Source organism: Myotis nattereri (assembly GCF_964212035.1).
Source record: "Myotis nattereri genome assembly, chromosome: 11".
NCBI lineage: Eukaryota > Metazoa > Chordata > Mammalia > Chiroptera > Vespertilionidae > Myotis > Myotis nattereri.
The window spans coordinates 69,234,266-69,255,471 of NC_138086.1; the positions used below are offsets into that span (position 1 = coordinate 69,234,266).

Genomic DNA, 21,206 nt, shown 5'->3' on the forward strand with positions numbered 1-21,206 from the left:
GCTGGGGTCTGGCCAATTAGGATTGGGCAACACGGCCCCAATTGCCCCAATTGGGACTGGGCGAGATAGGCCGAACATGCCCTAGAGCCCTTCCGCAGTCCCTCCCCAGCCCCAATCATGCACCAGTGGGTCCCTCAGACAGGCCTATGCCCTCTTGCAACCCAGAACCCCTCAGGGGATGTCGGAGAGACAGTTTCCGCCTGATCCCTACAGGCCAGGCCGAGAGACCCCACGTGCACCAGGCCTCCTAGCATATCAATAATTTGCTCCTTTTAAAAAACTGCTGAGTGATATTTAGTTTTGAAGGGCAGTTTTCCTGAATATAGAATTCTTGGTTTACAATTACTTTTCCTTTTAGCACTTTGAATATGTCATTCCAATGCCACTGACTTCTATTGTTTCTAATGAGAAATTTGCCATAAATTGTACTGTCATTCTAGTGTTCTATGAATCTTTTTCTTGCTGTTTTCAGTTTCTTAGTAGTTTAACTATGATATATCTAGGTAGGGATCTCTTTGTGGTTATCCTACTTGAGATTTGTTGACCTACTTGGATTTCCAATGTTTTTCATCAATAGTGAACATTTTAAAGATACTAAATTATAGCAATTCTAGATCCTAATTTGTCTCTCCTGAGGGATTCCCCTCTCCCTCCCCAGTAGTTTGCCTGAACTAACCTTCAGAGTCTGTCTCCCTCATGGTGTGTTTTATTTCCCTCATGGTGTGTTTTATTTCCCTCATGGTGTGTTTTTAAATTATTATTCTTTTGTAGATTTTTTTAAACCTGGTTTCCTCTGAGTCTGCATCACTTAGCACTCAGGCAATGATTGGGGCAATGGTTATGCTCAAATACATCAAGCCTGTAACGTTTCCTTCCTCTGACAGTGGATTCAGGTACTTCTCAAGCCTTCCTCAGGTTTTACTTTCCACCAAATCCTGTTTTTGGCTCCCATGAGTGTGCATGTCATTCTTCAGGGGAGAGCTTATCTAGCTTTTCTATGGCTCTCTCATGTCCATTAAGTTTCTGACTACTCCACTGCTTGTCCCAAGTGGGACCTCAGGCTGGGAGAGTGATGGGTTTTCCACACTCATTCCCTATTCTGCTTGTTAATTTCAGCGACGGGGTGTTGCTTGGCATGGACGTTGTCCTCTACTCTGAATGAAGCCTTTCCCTTCTGGCAGAAGCTGATGATGTTCACTGCTTGTCCTGTCCGGCTAATACAACATGCTGACTGAGCTGGGGGTAAGTAGGGAGGGATCTACTCCAGGCAAGAAAACCACTGATTCTCACTTTTCTTATGCAAATTTCAGAAGTTCTTCATGAATAAACACCTCTCAATTTGTTATTTGCTTTTGGTCAACCTTCAGGGCCTTGAAATGGCTTTTTTGACAATTTCATTCAGTTTTATAGTTGTTTTGGGGAAGAGAAAGCACTGACTGAAAGTCTAGATAATGAAGTTTTATGCTTATAATATTTACTCTGTACATTTAAGTAACATCACAATAATACTTATATAAGTCATTACTATGGGTCCACTAGGGTGTTTTTGTTCTTCAAAACAAAAACATCCTAGTGAGGATGTACACTCAAGTGTGGAAAATACTGTAGGCTTGTGAGAAGGTAACATAAATTTACTCCATTTTGAAACTAAATGCCATTTCTGATCAAACACACTTCCCTGGGCAGAATCATATATCATATCTGAATAGTGTAAAGTTAAATTCATTTTGAATTTAGCTTCTCAGGGGACATTTTTTTTTCCAGTTTATTAATTTTTCCATGGGACGGGGGAAAAAACCCACACCAAGTAGACGCAGAATCCTCAATAAAAGAGTGAGGAGGATGAAGTATTTATTCAAAATGTGATGGTCTTTAAGCGAAAATCAACTGTTCTTTTCAGAAAACATTTGAAAAGTAAGTTGGGGTGAAAGTGTTGCCAGAGAATGCATGTCATAAATTTGATTAAAGTTCTTGATTCTTCACTCATTTGTTTCCCGTAAAGGGATTTTATATCCCTAGCACTTTTAGCTTCTTTGTATTATATGCTTTGCCCTATGGAATATGAGATGACATGCTGCATGCTATATTTCAGCAGAAGTTTTAGATAAAGTTTTATAATTTGCCTCAGCCTCTTATATGCCGGTCCTAAGCCAACAGCGTGTCCCAGATTGAGCGGCTCCTTCAACTTGGACCTCAGAATGACAATATCGGCAGACCTGCAGTCAGATCCACTGCCTGGAGTAGGATCCTAGCCAACCAGCACCATCATGTGGTGTGGGTTAGAAGTAAATGCTTGTGGTCATAAGCCACTCAGCATTTGTGTTGCTTCTGCAGCAAACACTGATTAATATGGGCATAAAAATGTGCCTCTTCAACAAAAGCACTGAACTATCAAGATTAATACTTTTGTGTCACTATAGCAGTAAAGGAAGGCATCTAGATGGGTTTGTTTCACATATAGAGGGATGTTTAGGGTCATAAGTCTTAAAATATATGCTCTGTGGCTTGGGTAGATTCTCAGAAAAGCTGAAACTGAGGTTTGGGAGACTCGAGTGACTCGAAAGATAAGCTTTGTGGATAAAGATGTCTTCAGCTGACAATCCAGACAGTGGTTTAAAATATGAGTCCCAATTTGAAGGTACTAGGGCAGATGTTCTAAATCAGCGGTTCTCAACCTGTGGGTCGCGACCCCTTTGGGGGGTCGAATAACCCTTTCACAGGGGTCATCTTAGAGCATCGGAAAACACATATATACTTACATATTGTTTTTGTGATTAGTCACTATGCTTTAATTATGTTCAATTTGTAACAGTGAGATTGGGGGTCACCACAACATGAGGAATTGTATTAAAGTGTCGCGGCATTAGGAAGGTTGAGAACCACTGTTCTAAATGAAGGCTTTGATTTTCAACCAAGGTACACCTTGAGTGGGAAACTTCATGAAGCAGGTTCAGATGAACAGCAGATATATATATTTGTAAAAGATCAGAACAATTATCTAGTACTAGAGAACAAACCTACACATTAAACTTAAAACTTTAATATAATATGGCTCCATTATAGACTTAAAAATGATACTGAAGTGATGACCCTGTTTGCATCGTTTTTTATTCAATAGAGATCACTACTTACCTTCAGACAGCATTGTTCTGAAATAATCAAGGACTTACCAGGTTAACAGAGAGATGGTTTTTCTAGCATAGCCTGTGGAGGTGATCAGCCTTATGAGAAAACAACTTATGCTCTTAGCTGGGTTCTGGGAGAGTGAAAAGAATTTATAAAAGGGGTGCCTCTTACACGGAATCCAATTCAAAACAGAGGAAAAAGGGAAAGAAGGAGAATGACTGATATTCCTATTTCCCAGTTCTTTTCACGTGTGGCGCTAACATCTCTGCAAAGGGGTATAGACTGAGGTGCAATGAAATCAGAGCCTTGTATCGGGATCTTGATTTGCACGGACCTTGAACACTCACTCTGTCTGAGTCTGATTGCCACTGCTAACCTAGTGACTGATGAACTAAAAGGTGTTTCTGAAAAGCTGTAAAAAGAAAACTAAAGTGGGAGAGGGACAGAAGGAAACCCTTGGCAAGTGAAAAGAGCTTCATTATTGGAATCTTTATATTCTGGAATGGGATCGGGTATTGACCTTGGTGATAGCACCAGAAATCAATGAAAAGATTTTAGAAATCATCTCTTTCTCCATTTCCCAAGGTCATAGCAAGGACTCACCTGAGAACACAAAGCACCCATTGCCTGAAAAAAAAAATAACAGTAGGATTTCAGAAGGGATTTTCTTTTTTTGTTGTTGTTAATCCTCACTTGAGGATTTTTTCCCCCCATTGATTTTTAGAGAGAGTGGAAGGGAGGGAGGGAAGCAGGGAGAGAGAGAGAGAGAGAGAGAGAGAGAGAGAGAGAGAGAGAAAGAGAGAGGGGGGCATTGAAGAGATTGGTGGGCACTTGTGCCCTTGACTGGGAATGGAATCCATGACCCATTGGTATGCAGGCCCACACTCTGACCACTGAGCAATATTGGCTAGGGTCGAAGGGATTTTCGATTTTAAATAAAAATTCTGCACCACTGGAGTCTGATATTTCTTGTTAGGTTTTGCCTCATTTTTTTTTTTTTCAAGTACTGGGTTTTGTCATTTTTTGCAAAGTCACTCTGGAATAGTCTTTGCAGAAGAGAATAGAATTTTACTATAGAAGAGACTTTGCAATTCATCGGATGTGGCCTCGCCCTTGCAGTAATTCTGGAGGAGAAAATGGAGCCCCGAGAGTCCTAGGCTCTTACAGTTGTGCAGAGATGGCGCTGGGTCTGGATCTGGAGTCTCTTGCCCTCCATGGCTTTCACACTTCCCAGATTAGTTTGGGACACAAACACTTAGTCCTTTAATTCATCCAGAACCTTTTTAGTAGTGTCACACAGTCCACGTTTCCATTGTTTTCTCTTTTATAGTACTAACATGCATTAAGACACAGGGGAAAGAGCGAGTCTCACTACTGACTCTTTGTGGCAATGAGAGAAAAACATTTTTAACAGTGAAGTTTGAGATTTGAGTGTTTCTAATTTGATACTCTCAATGACACTAACTTCTACTAGTTATGTAGCACATATGAATCACGTTATAGTTTCAAAATAGTTTTCTATCAATAGTAACTTCTTAGCATGAATCAGGCGAGTTTGATTATTTCCTCTTGCCCAAAACAGTGTTCCTGGTTGGTCACATCATATTTGATGAATATCATTAGTTGTCCAGATGCTTAGCTGCCTGAACTCCTCAAGTCTGCCTGGTGCCAGAGAAAGTTCTAGAGTAAAGGTAGGGGCAGGTTGACTCCTGGGGTTCCTGGTTGCCAAGGCCAAAGTTGGAGATGGGCAACGGAGGAGTGTGGGAAGATGTAGAACAATCTGCCTTCATTGGTGACAACCGAAACGTTTACAGGTGTTCTGCTTATCTCTAATCTCAAGTCTTGGGAAATCCTGCTTCATTCTGGAAATCTGCTGTGGTGCAGGGCAGGATAAAGGAATGAAGAAGGGCCTTTGGTAGGGTTCAGTGTATCCCTGACTGATTCCTCACCTCGGGAGGAGTCACTTTAGATCAGGAACACACCAACACTGATCTGCTCCCAGTTGCTCTTGAAAAGAGGAGCCATTTTGAGTCTGCTACTTGGCATAGTGATTCTAAGCACGAACCCAGAGGCAATTCCAAACCTAGAACAAGAATAAGGCTCTCCTTGGGCATGACTCAAATAGAAAAGCTCTTTGAATCACAGCATTTGAATCTGAGTCACTCGCCAGTCTTTTCTTTGTCCTATAAAGGCAATTTAAGCACTGAGGTCTAAAGTGGGCTTTTTGATTCTCAGCCATTCCCCTCTTAGCAAACTGCCATCTCTACCACCCCATGGGAATAGTAAGATCTCTTTTTAAGTATTGATTTTGAAGAAAGACCATTTCCTACAAGCAGGTTTGGAGATGTGAGGGCTTGGGAGAGTTACTGGAAATTACTGTCATTCATGCTGTTAAGCTGTCTCTGAGCCTGGGACACATGACCTGCCAGATGGCCCCATATATCCGATTACTATCACCTTCCCTCTTTCTCCCTCCATGTTAAAACTTTTCTGATGTTCAGATTTACCGGTAACTTTAGGGGAGGTAAGACTAATGAAACTTAGCAGAAGTTCTGACCTTCCATTGCCACCAATGCACTAATGATGCATCATCACAAATTATATTTTTAGAGACTTGCTGGTGTTATACTGGGCCAGCTCATATTTAGGTCATCCTTCCCACCTCTCTCAAATGCCTTGATTTTTAAAAGACCCGAGTCTCTACAACCATACTTGCAAGAAATTCTTAGTCACCTAAACTTCCATGTCTCATGCTACTGTTTAATTCTGTCCTCTTGATTTCCAGACTCCTGCCTTGAACTATAATATCCACATTTCATACCTATAGGAAAAGCTGAATATAAGATTCCATTTTAAAAATTCTTTCCAAGTTTCAGCCCTTCATTATCTTGTGTGCCCCATATTTCTTTTTTTCTACTTTCTCCCTTTCTCTCCCCATACAATCTCAAATCTTCATCCTTTAGAGCAGTGGTTCCCAACCTTGGCTGCACATTAGAATCACCTGGGAATCTTTTAAAAATCCTGATTTCTGGGCCTCATCCTCCAGAAATTTTGTTTCTTTGTTACTAATGATGAGGCCCAGAAATCAGGATTTTAAAAAGATTCCCAGGTGATTCTAATGTGCAGCCAAGGTTGAGAACCACTGCCTTAGAGTGTGACCCCTCTTCCATATAATAGTAATTTACGTAGCTGAATGCCTTTTGGAGCTTACTCCCTCTCCCCCCCCAAACTGAACCATTCTCAGCTTTCTTACTCATTCCTGGTAGTTTCATATTCCACCTGGTATCTCATGTCTCTCACTGCTCTAGTAAGGAGGTAGGCAGATTGGGCACCAAGGCAAGACTCTGTTCACATCTGTTTTTGCATTATAATAAAGTGTGCAATTAAGTGTAAACTTTGGGGTCAAATTCTAACAGAATTCTCTCCTTTCTGCTCAGAGAATTTAGTGGTCATATGGTTCAAAATGAGTTAGTTACCCAAATCTGCTGCTGCTATCGAGCCTTCTGGTTCCATTGTTTTGAGTGGGGATTACATGCTTTTGTTTTGTTTTTAAATTAGAATCAGAAGGAACCAGTAAGTAACTCATGGTAATAAAGAAATGGAGTTTGAAAGGCAGTGGTTATTAACAGAGCAATAGAGAGACTGGAAAGAGAAAACATTAAGCTAAGGAAACAGCACCAAGTGCAGGTATAAAACAACAATGCCTCATGCAAATGTAAGGAGCTGTGTTATGGATAATTCAGGGGAAATTACTCTGAAAACAATTGTGATGACTGGAGCTTTGGGTTGTGGGGCAGGGAGAAATACCTGGAAGATGAAAAGTCACCTATCTTCCTTGTTGTATCTTTAGCACCCAGCACAGCACATGTGTAAGAAATACAACACTGGCCACACTACCCAATGTTTCCAGTCAAACTATTTCCGTGACTGTGTCACTTCCATGCCTCAGAAGCCCCTCTGTGGCGGGTCTGTGGCAGAATTTGTGGGGAAAGTGGCCTGACTGAAAAGAATGTATAGGGCATGAGTTGGCTACAGCTCATCTGGCTGCAGAGAGGTGGGAAAGCAGAGAGGTGGGTCCCAGTTGGACAGATCTGAGACCACCCTTGAGGTGTCTTTTACATTATTGTCTGCCAGCTCCTGCCCAACTTCTGGTCTCCACCTCGTCGACTGGAGGCCGCCTAGGAGTTAGCCAGAGGCAGTTCTGTGGTCCTAAAGGGGAAGTGTCTTGGAGTCTGTACGTGGTGTGTGTGTGTGTGTGTGGGGGGGGGGGGGGGGGCGGGGGGGTAGGGGTGGGTTAAGGGGCGGCAGCACGTCCGCTCTCCCTCGGCGTGTCTCGCCAGCACCTGCCTGGCTCCCCAAGCGCCTTTGCAAAGATGCAGAGGTCGAAGCACGTTGCGGTGCGGGGCTGAAATGCTCCGATCCCGCTTCGCGCGCCCTGTCCCTAACACCAACCAGGACCCAGTGGGTGTTCCCATCCCCTCCCGCGATTCCCCTTCGCCGGCTCCAGTCCCGCCCGCCACCTGAGGGGCATCCCAGGGTCACCGAAGTCCTCCTCGCCCCGGGCACCGGGGCACCTGGCGGCGCGAACCGCGAACCGGGAGCGGAGGGGGAGGGGCGGAAGGCGCGAAGCGGGGTGGGGGTGCGGGCGCTCGCGCTCCACACTGCCCCGCGCGGGGTTTCTCGCCTTCAGCTGCAGCAGCTGCAGCCGCGGAGGGGAGAGGGGCGGCGGGTGGCGAGAAGGGCTGGCGCCCCGGCCAGGAGGGAGGAAGGGGGGGCCGCGGGGCTGTGCCAGGGCAGCCGGAGGGGTGCTCGGCGCTCCCCCGCCCTCCTTCCGGGAGCGAGGATGCGGACTCTGAAACTGGCGCTGCTGGGCTGAGGCGGAGGCACGGGAGTTGCAGCGCGCGGCTCGGTGAGTGTGTCTCCTGCGCGCGGAGAGGCGGGGGAGGCGGAGGACCGGCGCCCGAGGAGGCGGAGGGGAGAATGCCCGGAGCCGCCGCCGCCGCCGCCGCGATGCTCCCGGCTCAGGAGGCTGCGAAGCTGTACCACACCAACTATGTGCGGAACTCGCGGGCCATCGGCGTGCTGTGGGCCATCTTCACCATCTGCTTTGCCATCGTCAACGTGGTGTGCTTCATCCAGCCCTACTGGATCGGCGACGGCGTGGACACCCCGCAAGCCGGGTATTTCGGGCTCTTCCACTACTGCATCGGCAACGGCTTCTCCCGGGAGCTGACCTGCAGGGGCAGCTTCACGGACTTCTCCACGCTGCCCTCCGGCGCCTTCAAAGCCGCTTCCTTCTTCATCGGCCTCTCCATGATGCTCATCATCGCCTGCATCATCTGCTTTACCCTCTTCTTTTTCTGCAACACGGCGACCGTGTACAAGATCTGTGCCTGGATGCAGCTCACCTCCGGTGAGTGCGCGCTCACCTCCGCCGAGGCGGGGACCCCCGGGCGCCGGAGCTGGAGGGGCGGGAGTGGGAGGGGCCCGGGCTGTGCTCGCCGCTGGGGGCCGAGCAACTTAATCCGCTCCGACGTGGGGATCCGGGGTAGCTGGAACCCCGGGAGGCCGGAAACCCGGGGTTCCCGGGACCCGGCGCGAGCGACTTGTCTTGGGGCTTTTGAGAACCTCCCAAGAGCGGGGACGCCGCCCCTTAGGGTCCGCCGGAGGCAGGGCGTGCGCAGGGCCGAGTCCACTCCGAACTGAGAATGGGGAGAAGCCGAGTTCAGGGCGCGCACCGAAGCCCCAAGGAGGGGCTGGCACGGCGGGGCGGAAAGCCGATTTGGAGAGGTTGCCGTGGAAGGAGTCAGCCTGCGCTGCCCCTCTCCGGGACGGTTGCTGTCCTTGGTCCATGTGTGTGGAATGGTGGTGGCTGGAGTGGAATTGTTTCTCTCTCTGGTCCAGGCAGTTACAAAAATGTTATCATGCATCTGGAGACGAATAAATCCGAGTTGTTTTGGGTTTGACCCTTTTAAGAAAACGGTGGCTTAGAGCTGTTCCTTGGCAATTCCCCGAGGTCAAGTCTTGGGTGTGCGTCCTTGTCAGAGCACAGGTGCTTCCATTCCATCTTTCCACGGAGAGGGGTCTTGAGAGAATCAAGGTCTCATTTTTGGGAATTGGCTTTAGGAAGATGGGCAGAGAGGAAAACCTGTTTCATTAGCATCACTGGTCACTCTTTGCCTGTTGGGGATAGATGGTTGTTAGCTGGAGAATATGAAAGTATTTCTTTTTTTTTCCTTCTGAGCATCAAAGTTACTTTTCACCCAGAAAGGACGTGGTGCATTTCCTGGTGGCTTCGGAGAGTCATGAGACAAAACTGACTCCTTTCTCTACCTGCCATGGAGCCAATTCCCTCTCTGCCAGCCACCTGGGGTGCCCTGCCTCTGCAGGCAGACTCCATTCTCAGACACCTGACACCCTCTTTTTCCAGCATTGTCGGGGTCCTTTTGGTTTTATGGATGGTCTGGCGTGGAGGGACCAAGGCCATCTCAGGCAGCCAATTTTTTCTCATGTGTATTTTGTTTTATTTGATGGCGTTCACACTTCAAAGATGTTACCTTCAAGATTTTGCAGTTATTTCTAGGCTCTGGAAGGTTTTCTGGGGAGTAGGGATTTGACCCCTGAGTTTCCCAGAGTGTCCTAGAATGAGAAAGTCTTTAAAGGTGCTGGACAGGAGAGATCAGGTTCATGATCTTATATTGGCAGTTTGATATAAGAGAAGCTTGTGGGAGACTCAACGAGAAAGGAAGTATGCGCTTTGTATTAAGTTTGTATGAGCTGCATGTGATTTGCCATGAACTGTGAATGTGCCCCATGTGAAAGGCAAGAGAAGAGCACCAGTAGAGGCCCCCCCACACACATACCATTATCCTCCGGAAATGTAAGAGTTCTCTGCTTTGCCTTCTGTCCTTCCATTCCAAACTTCTTGAAGCATCCCCGACACCCCCCACTGTTTTCATATATAATGTAAACTTTTATGGCCATTTCACATGCAGACTAACATTGAGATTTGGAATAAATTAGTGTTTTATAGTTGTTCTTGACACTTACTTCTTGTTGGACTTTGAAGACAATAGGACATGAGGATGCAGGTGTTTTAGAAAAAGAGGTGACCCTGTGCAACTCATTTTAATTTTTCTAAGTTAAATGACCTATTTAGACTGGTGATTCAAATTAGATTGATTTTCAAAGGTCTGACTGTAATTTGCAAGTGATTTCTCAACAACATATTTCTAAATATTTTATTTTAATAAGATTTTTGTACTCTAAACCAAAGGGGTTTTCTAAAAATTTCTTTTAAGAAGAAAGCAAGCTATCTTTGGAAAAGAATTACCAGCTTTAAAGTTAATACAAACTGCAACTATTACAATAGTTTTTCCTTCCTCTTCCTGGAATAGAATACACAAAAATAATTTGTTCTGCGGTAGTGAAGCATAATGTCTTTTTCCTAGAAATTTTACATAAATATACTACCTTGTTTCCTATATGTCAATGCAAAATGTGATGGTAGCCTTTGTACTAAAGATGACACAAGGACATTTACTTCATTTTGGAATGATATAGGTCCTTAAGTTCTAGACATACTTTTAAAATCCTTTATTTGCAATTTATTTGATATTTTATTTCTAGATAAACCACAGAAAGGCATAACTTTATTAATGAAGTATATTAATTAAAAAGAATGGATAATGACAATGGGGCAGTTAAGAATCAGTCAATTATATCCACATATTTTTCTGAGGAATGGTTTACAGAAGATATTTATGAAGAATGTCATATTTAATGTGGTTTTGTTTTTTTAATATATTAGATAATGTATCTTATTTTATTATTTTTATTGATTTCAGAGAGGAAGGGAGAAGGAGAGAGAGATTGAAACATCAATGATGAGAGAGAATCATTGATGGGTTGCCTCCGCACACCTCCTACTGGGGATCGAGCCTGCAACCCGGGCATGTGCCCTTGACCGGAATCGAACCCAGGACCCTTCAGTCCACAGGCCGACACTCAATCCATTGAGCCAAACCTATAGGGCTAATGTAGTTTTGTTTTTAAATCTCGTGACACTAACAAGAAATTTAACATAATGTATTATAAGTTACTTTCAAAGTTTAGTTTCTAGCATTTAGACTATTCCTTTTTAATGTTAAGGAGACTTTTCATACTTTTAACTGTCCCAAGGCTAACTCAAGTGTAATGTGCTAGCTATGAAAGAGACTTAATGTACCATTTGCTCTTTAGAGACTGTTTAACTCTCATTGAAAGTCAAGTGATTAACTTGTGTATTTAGTTATGTAGGCATTTTAATATAGTAGCATCATTAATTAAAGTCAGGCAGAATATAAAATCCCATATGAAATGATACACAAAGGTGATGAGGCAGGAGATTTTCTTGTGGCAATACAACATCAAGAATTATTCTTTTTCTGATTCTGAACAATAAACTAGAAAAAGTACTTAGTTTATTGGACCTGACAATGCTGTTGCTCTTCTATATAATTAACGGTGCTATTATGAACATCTGCCCTCTTCCTCTTGCTCTCCCCTCTAACTCATTATTAACCTCAGTGGAGTGAAACTTCAGAACTAGGAGCTAAAGTCGCACTACTGTTGGATATGGTCGTATACTTAGGGGCCATGCCTGATATAAAGACTGACGACATAAAAATAATACATGTGCTTTCAGGAACAATCCAGAAGGAGGAGTATGTGTCCTCCAGGTTTCCCCGTTTCTCCTTTCTGGGCATTGGGCAGATGTGCTCTTCTTTGACGTGTCAGGGAGCCCGCCAAGCCTGCTCAAATGGGTGGCCCTGTGTGTGTGGAGTTATGATGCCTGTGCTCTGAAAAGGGAACAAGGTTGGGATTTACTCAAGTTGCAAACTCAGCATTCAGGACCAACGCCAGTTCTTAGCAATGGCTGATGCTGAGCAGTATGAGGAAGCAAGATCTTGCCTCAAAGAGCTGCTAATCCATCCCAAATTCCGTTACATAATGACCATTTTTTGGGGAGTGGGGGTGAGGGTGGGGAAGGTTCCCCTGCCAGAGTACTTTAAACACTTCCCCAGATGCAGAGCAAAGAATGTATACCACCACTGAGAGGCAGTTTTCATTTCCTAACAACACATTCTACTTTTAAGAATATTTTATTTACTAAGTCAAACTTATAGGGAAATTATTTGAAAATGAGAATTTAGAAACTGGTGGGGTTTTTGTTTGTTTGTTTGTTTTTATGTCATGCGACAGGAATATGACAAAGAGTAGAGGGAAAATACATTAATGTGAATGTCAAAACATGATTTAAAAAATATTTTTACTGATTTCAGAGAGGAAGGGAGAGGGAAAGAGAGACAGAAACATCAATGATGAGAGAGAATCATTGATTGGCTGCCTCCTGCACGCCCGCTACTGTAGATCGAGCCCACACCCTGTGGTGTGTGCCATGACAGGGAATTGAACTGTGACCTCCTGGTTCAAAGGCTGATGCTCAACCCCTGAGCCACACTGACCAGGCAAAACAAATGATTTTTATAACAGTGAGATTTTGAGTGACTGTGTGAAAAATGACAGGATCCATATAACTCATAATATATACTATCAGTTGATTTTTTTTCCTTAGTGCAAGACTGCATATTTAACAGCTTTTATCCACTGTAAAGTGTTAACAAGATACTTATATACTTCTATAAATCATAAATACATACACACATACTTACATACCTAACCAGAATGTGGTATCAGATGCTTAACATGAAACAGTTATTCAGTGATTGTTGCTTATGTATGGTATGAGGTTCTGACCCAGTAAAGAAAATCCAGATGGCCAGGTCAGTATATTACATTTCATGTGCATACCTTAAGAATCTTTCAAAGTGAACAAAATTTAAAAAAAAATAAAGAAAAAGAAACAGCAGAGCATATAGCTATAGTTGCAGTATGTGGCTCAACGCACTTTTGTGTGTGGTGCAATGAGATAAACTGAGCAAAGAGGAGTAGAAAGAACTTCAGATCCCTGGGAATCGAACCAGCGACCTCTTGGTACGTGGGATGACACTACCAACTGAGCCACACTGGCCGGGCACTAGGGGAATTTTAAAGTATAATTTGCATAATAGATTTGAACTTTGGGAGTCACTACCAGCTTTAATTAATATGATTTTTCTTTATAATGAGTAAACTGGAATTTTTATTGGATACGAGGAAAGACCAAGGAACTGACCTTTATTCTTAACAATAACAAAAAAATAATAACAATGGAAAACAAGAGGCTGGTGCATTTAGCAAATAGTAGATAAAGTATTTGATGACTTAGACATAAAGCTGTTATGAAAAGTCACTGAGGCATTTGTAAAAAGAAATTAACAAAAAACAATCTTTTTCAGAATGCTAAATGTTCACATAATTAATATCATGCAGCTCTCAAATTATAGCCACGATTCTATGACACTCCTTCTACACAGGATCATTGTACCATTCATAGTTAAACTGTCCTAACTATAATCTTGAGCACATTTCTCATCTCTTTTCCTAAAGTAGAACAGAAAAATGAGTGGCTTGCAAAAAGAAGATAAATAATTTTTTGATCAGTCTAGACATGAATCTTATTGAACTTCTCTTGGACAGGGTGAAAGAAGAAAGCAAACCTTTCTGAAATAGAGTTGCTGGCATGAAACTGTTGAATTGGTCTCACAAACCTGGATTCTGACATCTTCTCCAGCCTAATAAAACCAGGTCTCCGGCAGGGTAGGGACTGTATATATGTGTTTCATAGGAGAAGGGATTGCAAATGACAGGCTGAGTGAAGTTAGACTAATTGCATGAAGTCTTGAGATTATGGCTTATCAATGAAAGAGCTAGTGGAAGAATAGTGAAAGGTAGTAAAATGAATGATAAATAATAGTTGATCAGAAAAGATTTCATGCATAACTTAATCAAGAGTATTCTCCATATTTTTTTTCCCTATTAGAAAAGAATGGCAAACCGGAGTTTGAAGGGAACTCACCTTTCGCTTTAGTACCGAATGCGTCTTAGGCCCATTTACTATAGGTGCACATAGTCTATGAGGGGAGTGCTCTGTAAAGCCCCCTTTTTTGTTGTTTTAATGAAGATTAAGAGTGAGACATAAAATCAAAATCGGAGATGTCTGTTATCATTGTCAGAAGGCTCAGTATTTGAAAACCAGCTGTGAAGAATGACAGGGATTAGAAGAGTGACACCAAAAATAAATGAAGGATGGATAAAAAAGATTGGAAAAAATTCAAGGTGGAAAAGCCTGTGGAATTTGATAACATCAAAAGCCTGTTGAATTTGATATAATCAATGCTTAAAAATGCATTTACACAGGACAAGCAGAAAGCTGGAATGCGTATTACAGTGCAAAGCTGTGTGCAAATCTCAATTACCAAGAAAGAAAAATTATGGCTCCACCCCCTTCCCTCATGCTGGGAGTTATAATGGATTCTAAGATCAAGGTATTCAAGGGAGAGATGATTGAACTTCTTGTATGGTAGATGGGAATGGAGGATTAAAATAAGCAAACCTAAGAAAGAAAGGTCATTGTAAAATTCGATAAAAAGCGTTCTATAGTTTCTCTTTGGAAATCTAGTTACAGATTGTGAAGCTAAATTGATTTATAGAGTGTGTTTAGTGGGGAAAGGGAACTGACAATGAGCACCTAGGGTAAATATATTTACAGAACATTTTAAGAACATGTATAGTATAAGCTAGATTAATTGAATTTATCTAAGATTCAGATAATAACCAGGGATATTGTGGATCTATGGAATACCAAATATTAGTTAACTGAATATTCACATTTTAACCAGTTAACTGGACAAGGTGTAGTACTGACTAGTTAGTATTTTTTTGAAAATCTTTATAGGAAAAGGAATGCTGTACTGCAGTGTTTTACAAATATAGTTGGTGACACTTTGATGGGTCCTGATATCAATTCAGTATGTAAGTGATCAGCATTAAAACTTGGATTAAAACAAAATAGAACATATGAATATAGATAATAAGGGTTTTATGAAACCTTTATTTCCTAAAATATTTACGTGTGTGTGTGCGCACTGGATTGCGATGTATAATGTAGTACTTACTGTGGGCTGCAGTCAAAATATTTGAAAGACACTAGTCCAGAAAAATGAAGACATAGTATGAATTTGGAAAAATAATTTTCTCTTTTCTGGAAAATTGTGAAAGTTTTGTACCATTTTATAGGTAATTTTATATTAGAGTGTAGAGTAGGAAAAATATATGTAGCCAAAACAATTTGAGACATTTTGCTTTGCTTTTCTCACCTCCATTAATGACTTTTATTGCTAGTACGCCCCAATTAGATTATGGATTTATTGAAAATAATTATTTTTCCAGGTGTGATTTTATTGGGCATTCATGCTATAGAAAATGGCATGGTCCATCTCTGAGCAACAGTCTAGCCAAGCAAACATTTAAACAAGTGCCAAATTGATATTGACTCATACACTTTTATAAGTTGGGTGGATATTAAAACTTACTTATAAATAATAATGGTAAATACTATTGAGGAACCACTATTTGCAAAAGCTTTAGTCTATTATGTTTAACCTTTTCAACAATCCTACAGGTTTAATATTATAATGCCCATTTTTGAGGATGAAGAAATTGAAGCTTAAAAATTGTACTCAGACTCCTGCCTTGGAGTCTGAAAGAAATTAAGAGTCTTGCCAAAATTACATCTTGGAAAAATTGAGACTAACACACATCCGATTCCCAGTGCAGCACTATTTCTACCACTTTCTTTTGCCTCCCAACTTAATGTACAGTTATTTAGTATAAGTCTTCAATATGCACGTTCACCATTCTGCATCAACGTGATACAGAAGGAAGGGACTGCTATTTACAGAGAAAATAATTGCCTACATGTTTACCAGATTTCCCTCTTCCAACATGCTTAGGTGTGACAAGGTACTCCTCATCCCATCCTTTCCAGTTCCTGAACCTAGAGCCTGTGTGGTTCTTTGCCCACACTGTCCCCTTGGTTATATCTCTGATCTCATTGCTTTCAATCTATGACTGGGAATCCTACAGGACAAGGGCACATGTCAGCATTAATGGCTCTGTATCATCTGTTGTGTCCTGAATCAAATGCAGAAATGCTCTTAATAGACTTGCTTGTTGATGGTGGTGGTGAAAGTGGTGATGGTGGATGGGATCACCAAGTCACACAGAAGGTAATGATAGACCTGGCAGCTTCTGGAGGCATCAGAGTTGGGAAGTGGTTGTAAGATTTGTGTCTTGGCTTGGCCACTTATTGGTTGGATGACTTTGGGTAAGTTCTCTAACTGCTCTTGACTTTTCATGTTATTTTTCTAAGTCTTATGTAATTGTATTCAAGATACATACAAAGAGATTACAAGTCACGGATATTAAAGATATCATCTGTTACCCAAGTGTTTCTGAGCATTTACCAACAAAGTAAACGTTGGAAAAATAAAAAAATAGAGTAAAATTAAAGCAGAAAGCAAATATGGTATAATCCTAGACAAACACATAGATATCCAGAGTTAGAGTTCCTCAATATAATGACCTTAAATAAAATACCTATCTTCTGTGTTCTAGGATTATTGAATTAATCCATGTAAAACTCTTAAAAGTGGAGCTAGCACTCAATAAATGTTAGCTATGATTACTGTTATTATTAATGCTGCTACCATTAAAGAGAACAGGGCTGGAGGAGTGATTAGTATTCAGAAAACTTAGTAGACAGAAAGATCAAACTCACAATATACAAGTTAAAGGATAGTTTTGTTTCACTACTTGTATATGCCAGACCTGTCTTGTTCTGAGGATCAAGAAAGATAATGGCTATGGAATCATTTTAGAAATCACACAGTATTGTATAAATGCCATTGTGATTTCTATAATGGACATTGTACATTACTAACAAACACCATATTCAGTGAAGGGTTTAATTTTGTATTAACAGGGTTTAGCTCTTCCATTTTATTTGTCTAGAGTAATGACTCAAAGTAATAAGAATGTATTTTTTAGATAATTTTAAACTGCTTAATAATTTCAACTGAACAAACTTGGGTGGGTGGGGGGAAGCCATGTTTTAAAGGCATTGTGAGCCAATCTTTTGATTATGTTAAGACCTAAGTACTTAGGCATTCTTAAGTTCCCCCAAGTGATGTGGAAATGCCTAAATTATTTTTTCTTCACAGTTACCAAAAGCAAAATGGAATATTCTCAATATGTAATAACATCATATAACAACAGGAACAAATCCAAAGCAGCATTTTTTCCTGACTGTTTTAAATGTAGCTGTAATGTTTTGAAAATGGTTTCTCAATATTACATCTGCGAATCTTTATTTTTCTCCCAAAGCAAAGAAAGCAGTGATTTAAGATTCTCCGATTTATGCTCAAATGACAATCATATTGCTGTTTTTTTTATTAACATGCCCATTTCTGTAGCTTTTCTAAAGAAGCTTAAAAAAACAAACCCCATCATTGATTGTTATTAAAATTTTCATTTCAAGTTTAAAAACATCAGCTTATTATAAAATGAGAGTATCAGCTATTACTACATTTATGACTGTGACCTAAACCACTGGATTGAAAACTGAACAAATGAACATTCTCTGCTTTACCTATTACCAGTATCCCTTTTATGGCGAATATCCAGCGCTGATGTTGACAAGAGAACTTATGAACTAAGTATCTTGAGAGGTGCAGGTGCAGAGATGCTGGTGAGCACAGCGAGACGGTCTCCCCCATGCATCCTGTAGGTCATGGTGAACAGCTCTGCTCTTTTAGACCTTTCAGTCTCCTGAGACCTGTCCAAGATGAGCGAGGATGGGGAAATGGGCAGATCCACCCCAAATCTTAGTTCTCTTTGCTGAAGACCCCTCCATTCACTGCAGGATGGGCTCTAGAGGGAGCTCCAGCCCTGTCATCTTGTGCTTCTCAGAACGTCGCCTTTTATAGGGTCAGGTCCACAGCCATTTTCACCCTGACAGTACTTGTAACATTTAGAGGAAGGAGCGTAGAGGATAAAATATGAAGCTTGAAAAAGAATGAGAAAAGGGATTTATCCAGAACGCATGCAGTAGGAGGAAAGCTCCTTTTACCTACAAGGGAAAAGCCAACTCCTCCTGTAACGCATTGCCTTGATGTAAATTCTTTTAATTAGTCTCTATTACTTACCTAACCTAGGAAACTTTTGTGACTTGAGGGGCCTGCATTTTTAGAGGACCCATTGGCATGGTCTTCCATTGGAACATTTTGACTTGTTTCTTAGCCTGGAGATGGACACGTTTGTATAACTTGGACATCACTGGAGAATTCAAAAGAAGTTGAGGAATTCAGAACTACAGGATTCTAAACAGCCATTTGATCTTGGTGGCCATAAACTATGCATTATAATTGCATCTCTGCAGCAGCCCAAGCATGTTTGCAAATGAAAAAAAGTAGAACTTGAAATTCCATTTCTTGGGAAACTTTAAGGACTTTTCAGAATTTAAAAATAATACTTAAAATAACTCAGAATAACACAGGCAAATAATGTGTCATAGGATCAGAATAAAAAATTGCATCTCATCTCATCACTAGCTCCAACTTATCTTATTCGAGTCTCCATTTCCTTAAAAAACAAAAACAAACAAACAAAAAAACACACCCAACAATAACAACAAAAAGAAGGAATGAGTGACTGCTTTCTTCCTAGCTGTTGCAATTGGGCACAGTTGTACACTGTCACATAGCTTTTTGTCAGTAGAACCCACTTGAAAAACACACAAATTCTGTTCTTTTTTTTCCTTTCAAAACATGGGACCTCAGCTCAGTCTGGTTTCTAATTTATTTTTTTGGGACCCTGAAGTGCAGAAAGTTCATTAGAGAAAAACTGCCAAAAAGCACACTTTCCAGCTTAACATCAAGCCTTTATTTCCATCTCACACTCAAAAACATTATTTTTAACCCTCACAAAATGTCCCCCTCATTAACCCCAGTGCCTGACTCTGGCCCCAGTGTCTACTGAAGTGTCTGTGCCTGGACAGGCCAGAAAGCCAAAACCTGTACTGGTCCTGCAGTTCAATACAGCACCCTAGCATTGCTGTGGGACTCTTAGAAGACCAGGACTGATTTAATGTGCGTAGAACAAAGGAGAAAAGTTCTGCAATCAATATGAGTTCATTCACTTGACAAGGGCTGTTCTCTTCCTTTGTGCACTGTTGAAGAATTGATTTCTTTTTTTACACAAAAGCTCTAGAAAACCAGCCTAATGACTGAGAGGTGGTCCCTAAAACTAAAGTTTTAATGGTGTTAGATTTATTCAAGTAATAGAATGAGTCTCATATATGATTTTTCCTTCTCCAAGTTTCATGATGACATGAGAATTTATTCTCAAATGTGTAAAGTATTATCTGTTTAGTGGAGAAATATGACTTATATGAAGGCAAGCTTGAACTTGTACAATGAAAGAGAAGGTGATTTACATTTCTATTGTAGTTATGTTACTTAGCCTAGCCATCATTCTGATTTTGTTTAATATTTGCAAAATGAATTATTTCAGTTCATTTCCAAACATGTTATGAAGAACATATTTTACATTTTATGAATAATATATTTTACATTTGTGTGTATGTGCCTGTGTGTGTGTATAGTGTAAAGAAGAACAATAAAATGACCATTTGTATGTCTGCCACCCACTTTCCTCATTATATCCACTCAGATGTAGCCACTTTACTGAGTTTTGCGTTATTAGTCTACATTCCTTATAATACTAATGCAAATATACATGTAATGTGCATATATACATATAATATGTACAGTAGTATACACATTCCTGAGTAACACATTCTTTACTTTTGGTCTTTCTGTTTTTAAAGGAAATGCTTTTAATATTTCACCATTTAGTATGACATATGGAGTAGATTTTTTTCAAATACTATTTATTACGTCAAGGAAGTTCTCTTATATTCCTACATTGATAGGGAGTTTTTAGATTATAAATATATGTTGAATTTTATTGAATGCATTTTCTGGATCTCTTCTGATGATCAAATGACTTTTCTGAATTAATATATATTGATAATATGAATTATAATGCTAGATTTTCTAATGTTGAAATAATCATGCATTTTAAAAACAACACTACTTTGATATACACTGTGAGTCTCAGACTCTAATATTTTATTTAATATTTTAAAAAGTATCTTCATGAGTAAGGCTGGTCTTTTTATTTTTCCTTTGTCATACTGTCTGTATCTGGTTTAGGTATCAAGATTATATAAGACTCATAAAAGTAGTTGAGAAGCCTCTTTTTGAGTTTTTGAAAGCATTTATGTGCTATTGGAATAGTCTGATCCTTTGTGTTTTATAGAATTATTTTATAAAACTGGGTCTCATATTTCTTCGTAGGAAAATTTGAAACTACTGATTACAGCTGTTTGATGGTTATAGAGTCATTCAGATTTTTAATTTCATCTTTAGTAAATTTGTAAAGATACATTTTTCTAAGAATTTTTCCATTTTATCTACATTTTTAAATTTATTGGCATATAACTGTCCCTACTCTTATAAGCATATAAGTTGTAGATGTCATCTTTGTTTTCTTTATATCAATTTGCTAAAAGTTTGTCAGATTTATTAGACTTTATAAGAGCCAGTTTTATCTTCATTGTTCATCTCCATTACCTTCTGTTTCATAGCATTAATTTTTGCTTTTTATTTTTATTTCCTTTTTTCTGTTCGCTTTAGGTTTATTCTCTTATTCTTTTCTAATGTCTTAATTCTTTTCTACTCATTATTAGCTGCTACAAACTTATGGAAAACTGCTTATATAGAGTGAGACTTTTAAAGACATCATCATTAAAAATTTGAATTAGGAATTGCATGTAACCATCTCAAGCATAACCTAAAAGGAAAGAAAATAGATGTTCATGAAAGAAAGTTCAAGTTACTTGTTAAAATATTTACAAATATTATGGTGGCATCGTTTATACAAAGTCAGAATATTTAATCTTGAATGTATATCCAATATATGTGAAATTTAATATTCTACTTTTCTGATACGAAGTAAATATAATAAACGTTTTT

General features: G+C 40.3%; 1 protein-coding gene across 1 annotated transcript in view; it reads left to right on the top strand.

Annotated features, from left to right (window-relative positions):
- Positions 1-8,000: 8,000 nt before the first annotated feature.
- LHFPL3 (LHFPL tetraspan subfamily member 3) overlaps positions 8,001-21,206 on the top strand; it is a 481,707-nt gene continuing 468,501 nt past the window's right edge. Inside the window, exon 1 of the mRNA XM_081101782.1 lies at positions 8,001-8,539. Within this exon, the coding sequence (XP_080957908.1) occupies positions 8,107-8,539 (433 nt within the window). The 5' untranslated portion in view covers positions 8,001-8,106. The remainder of the gene's footprint in view (positions 8,540-21,206) is intronic.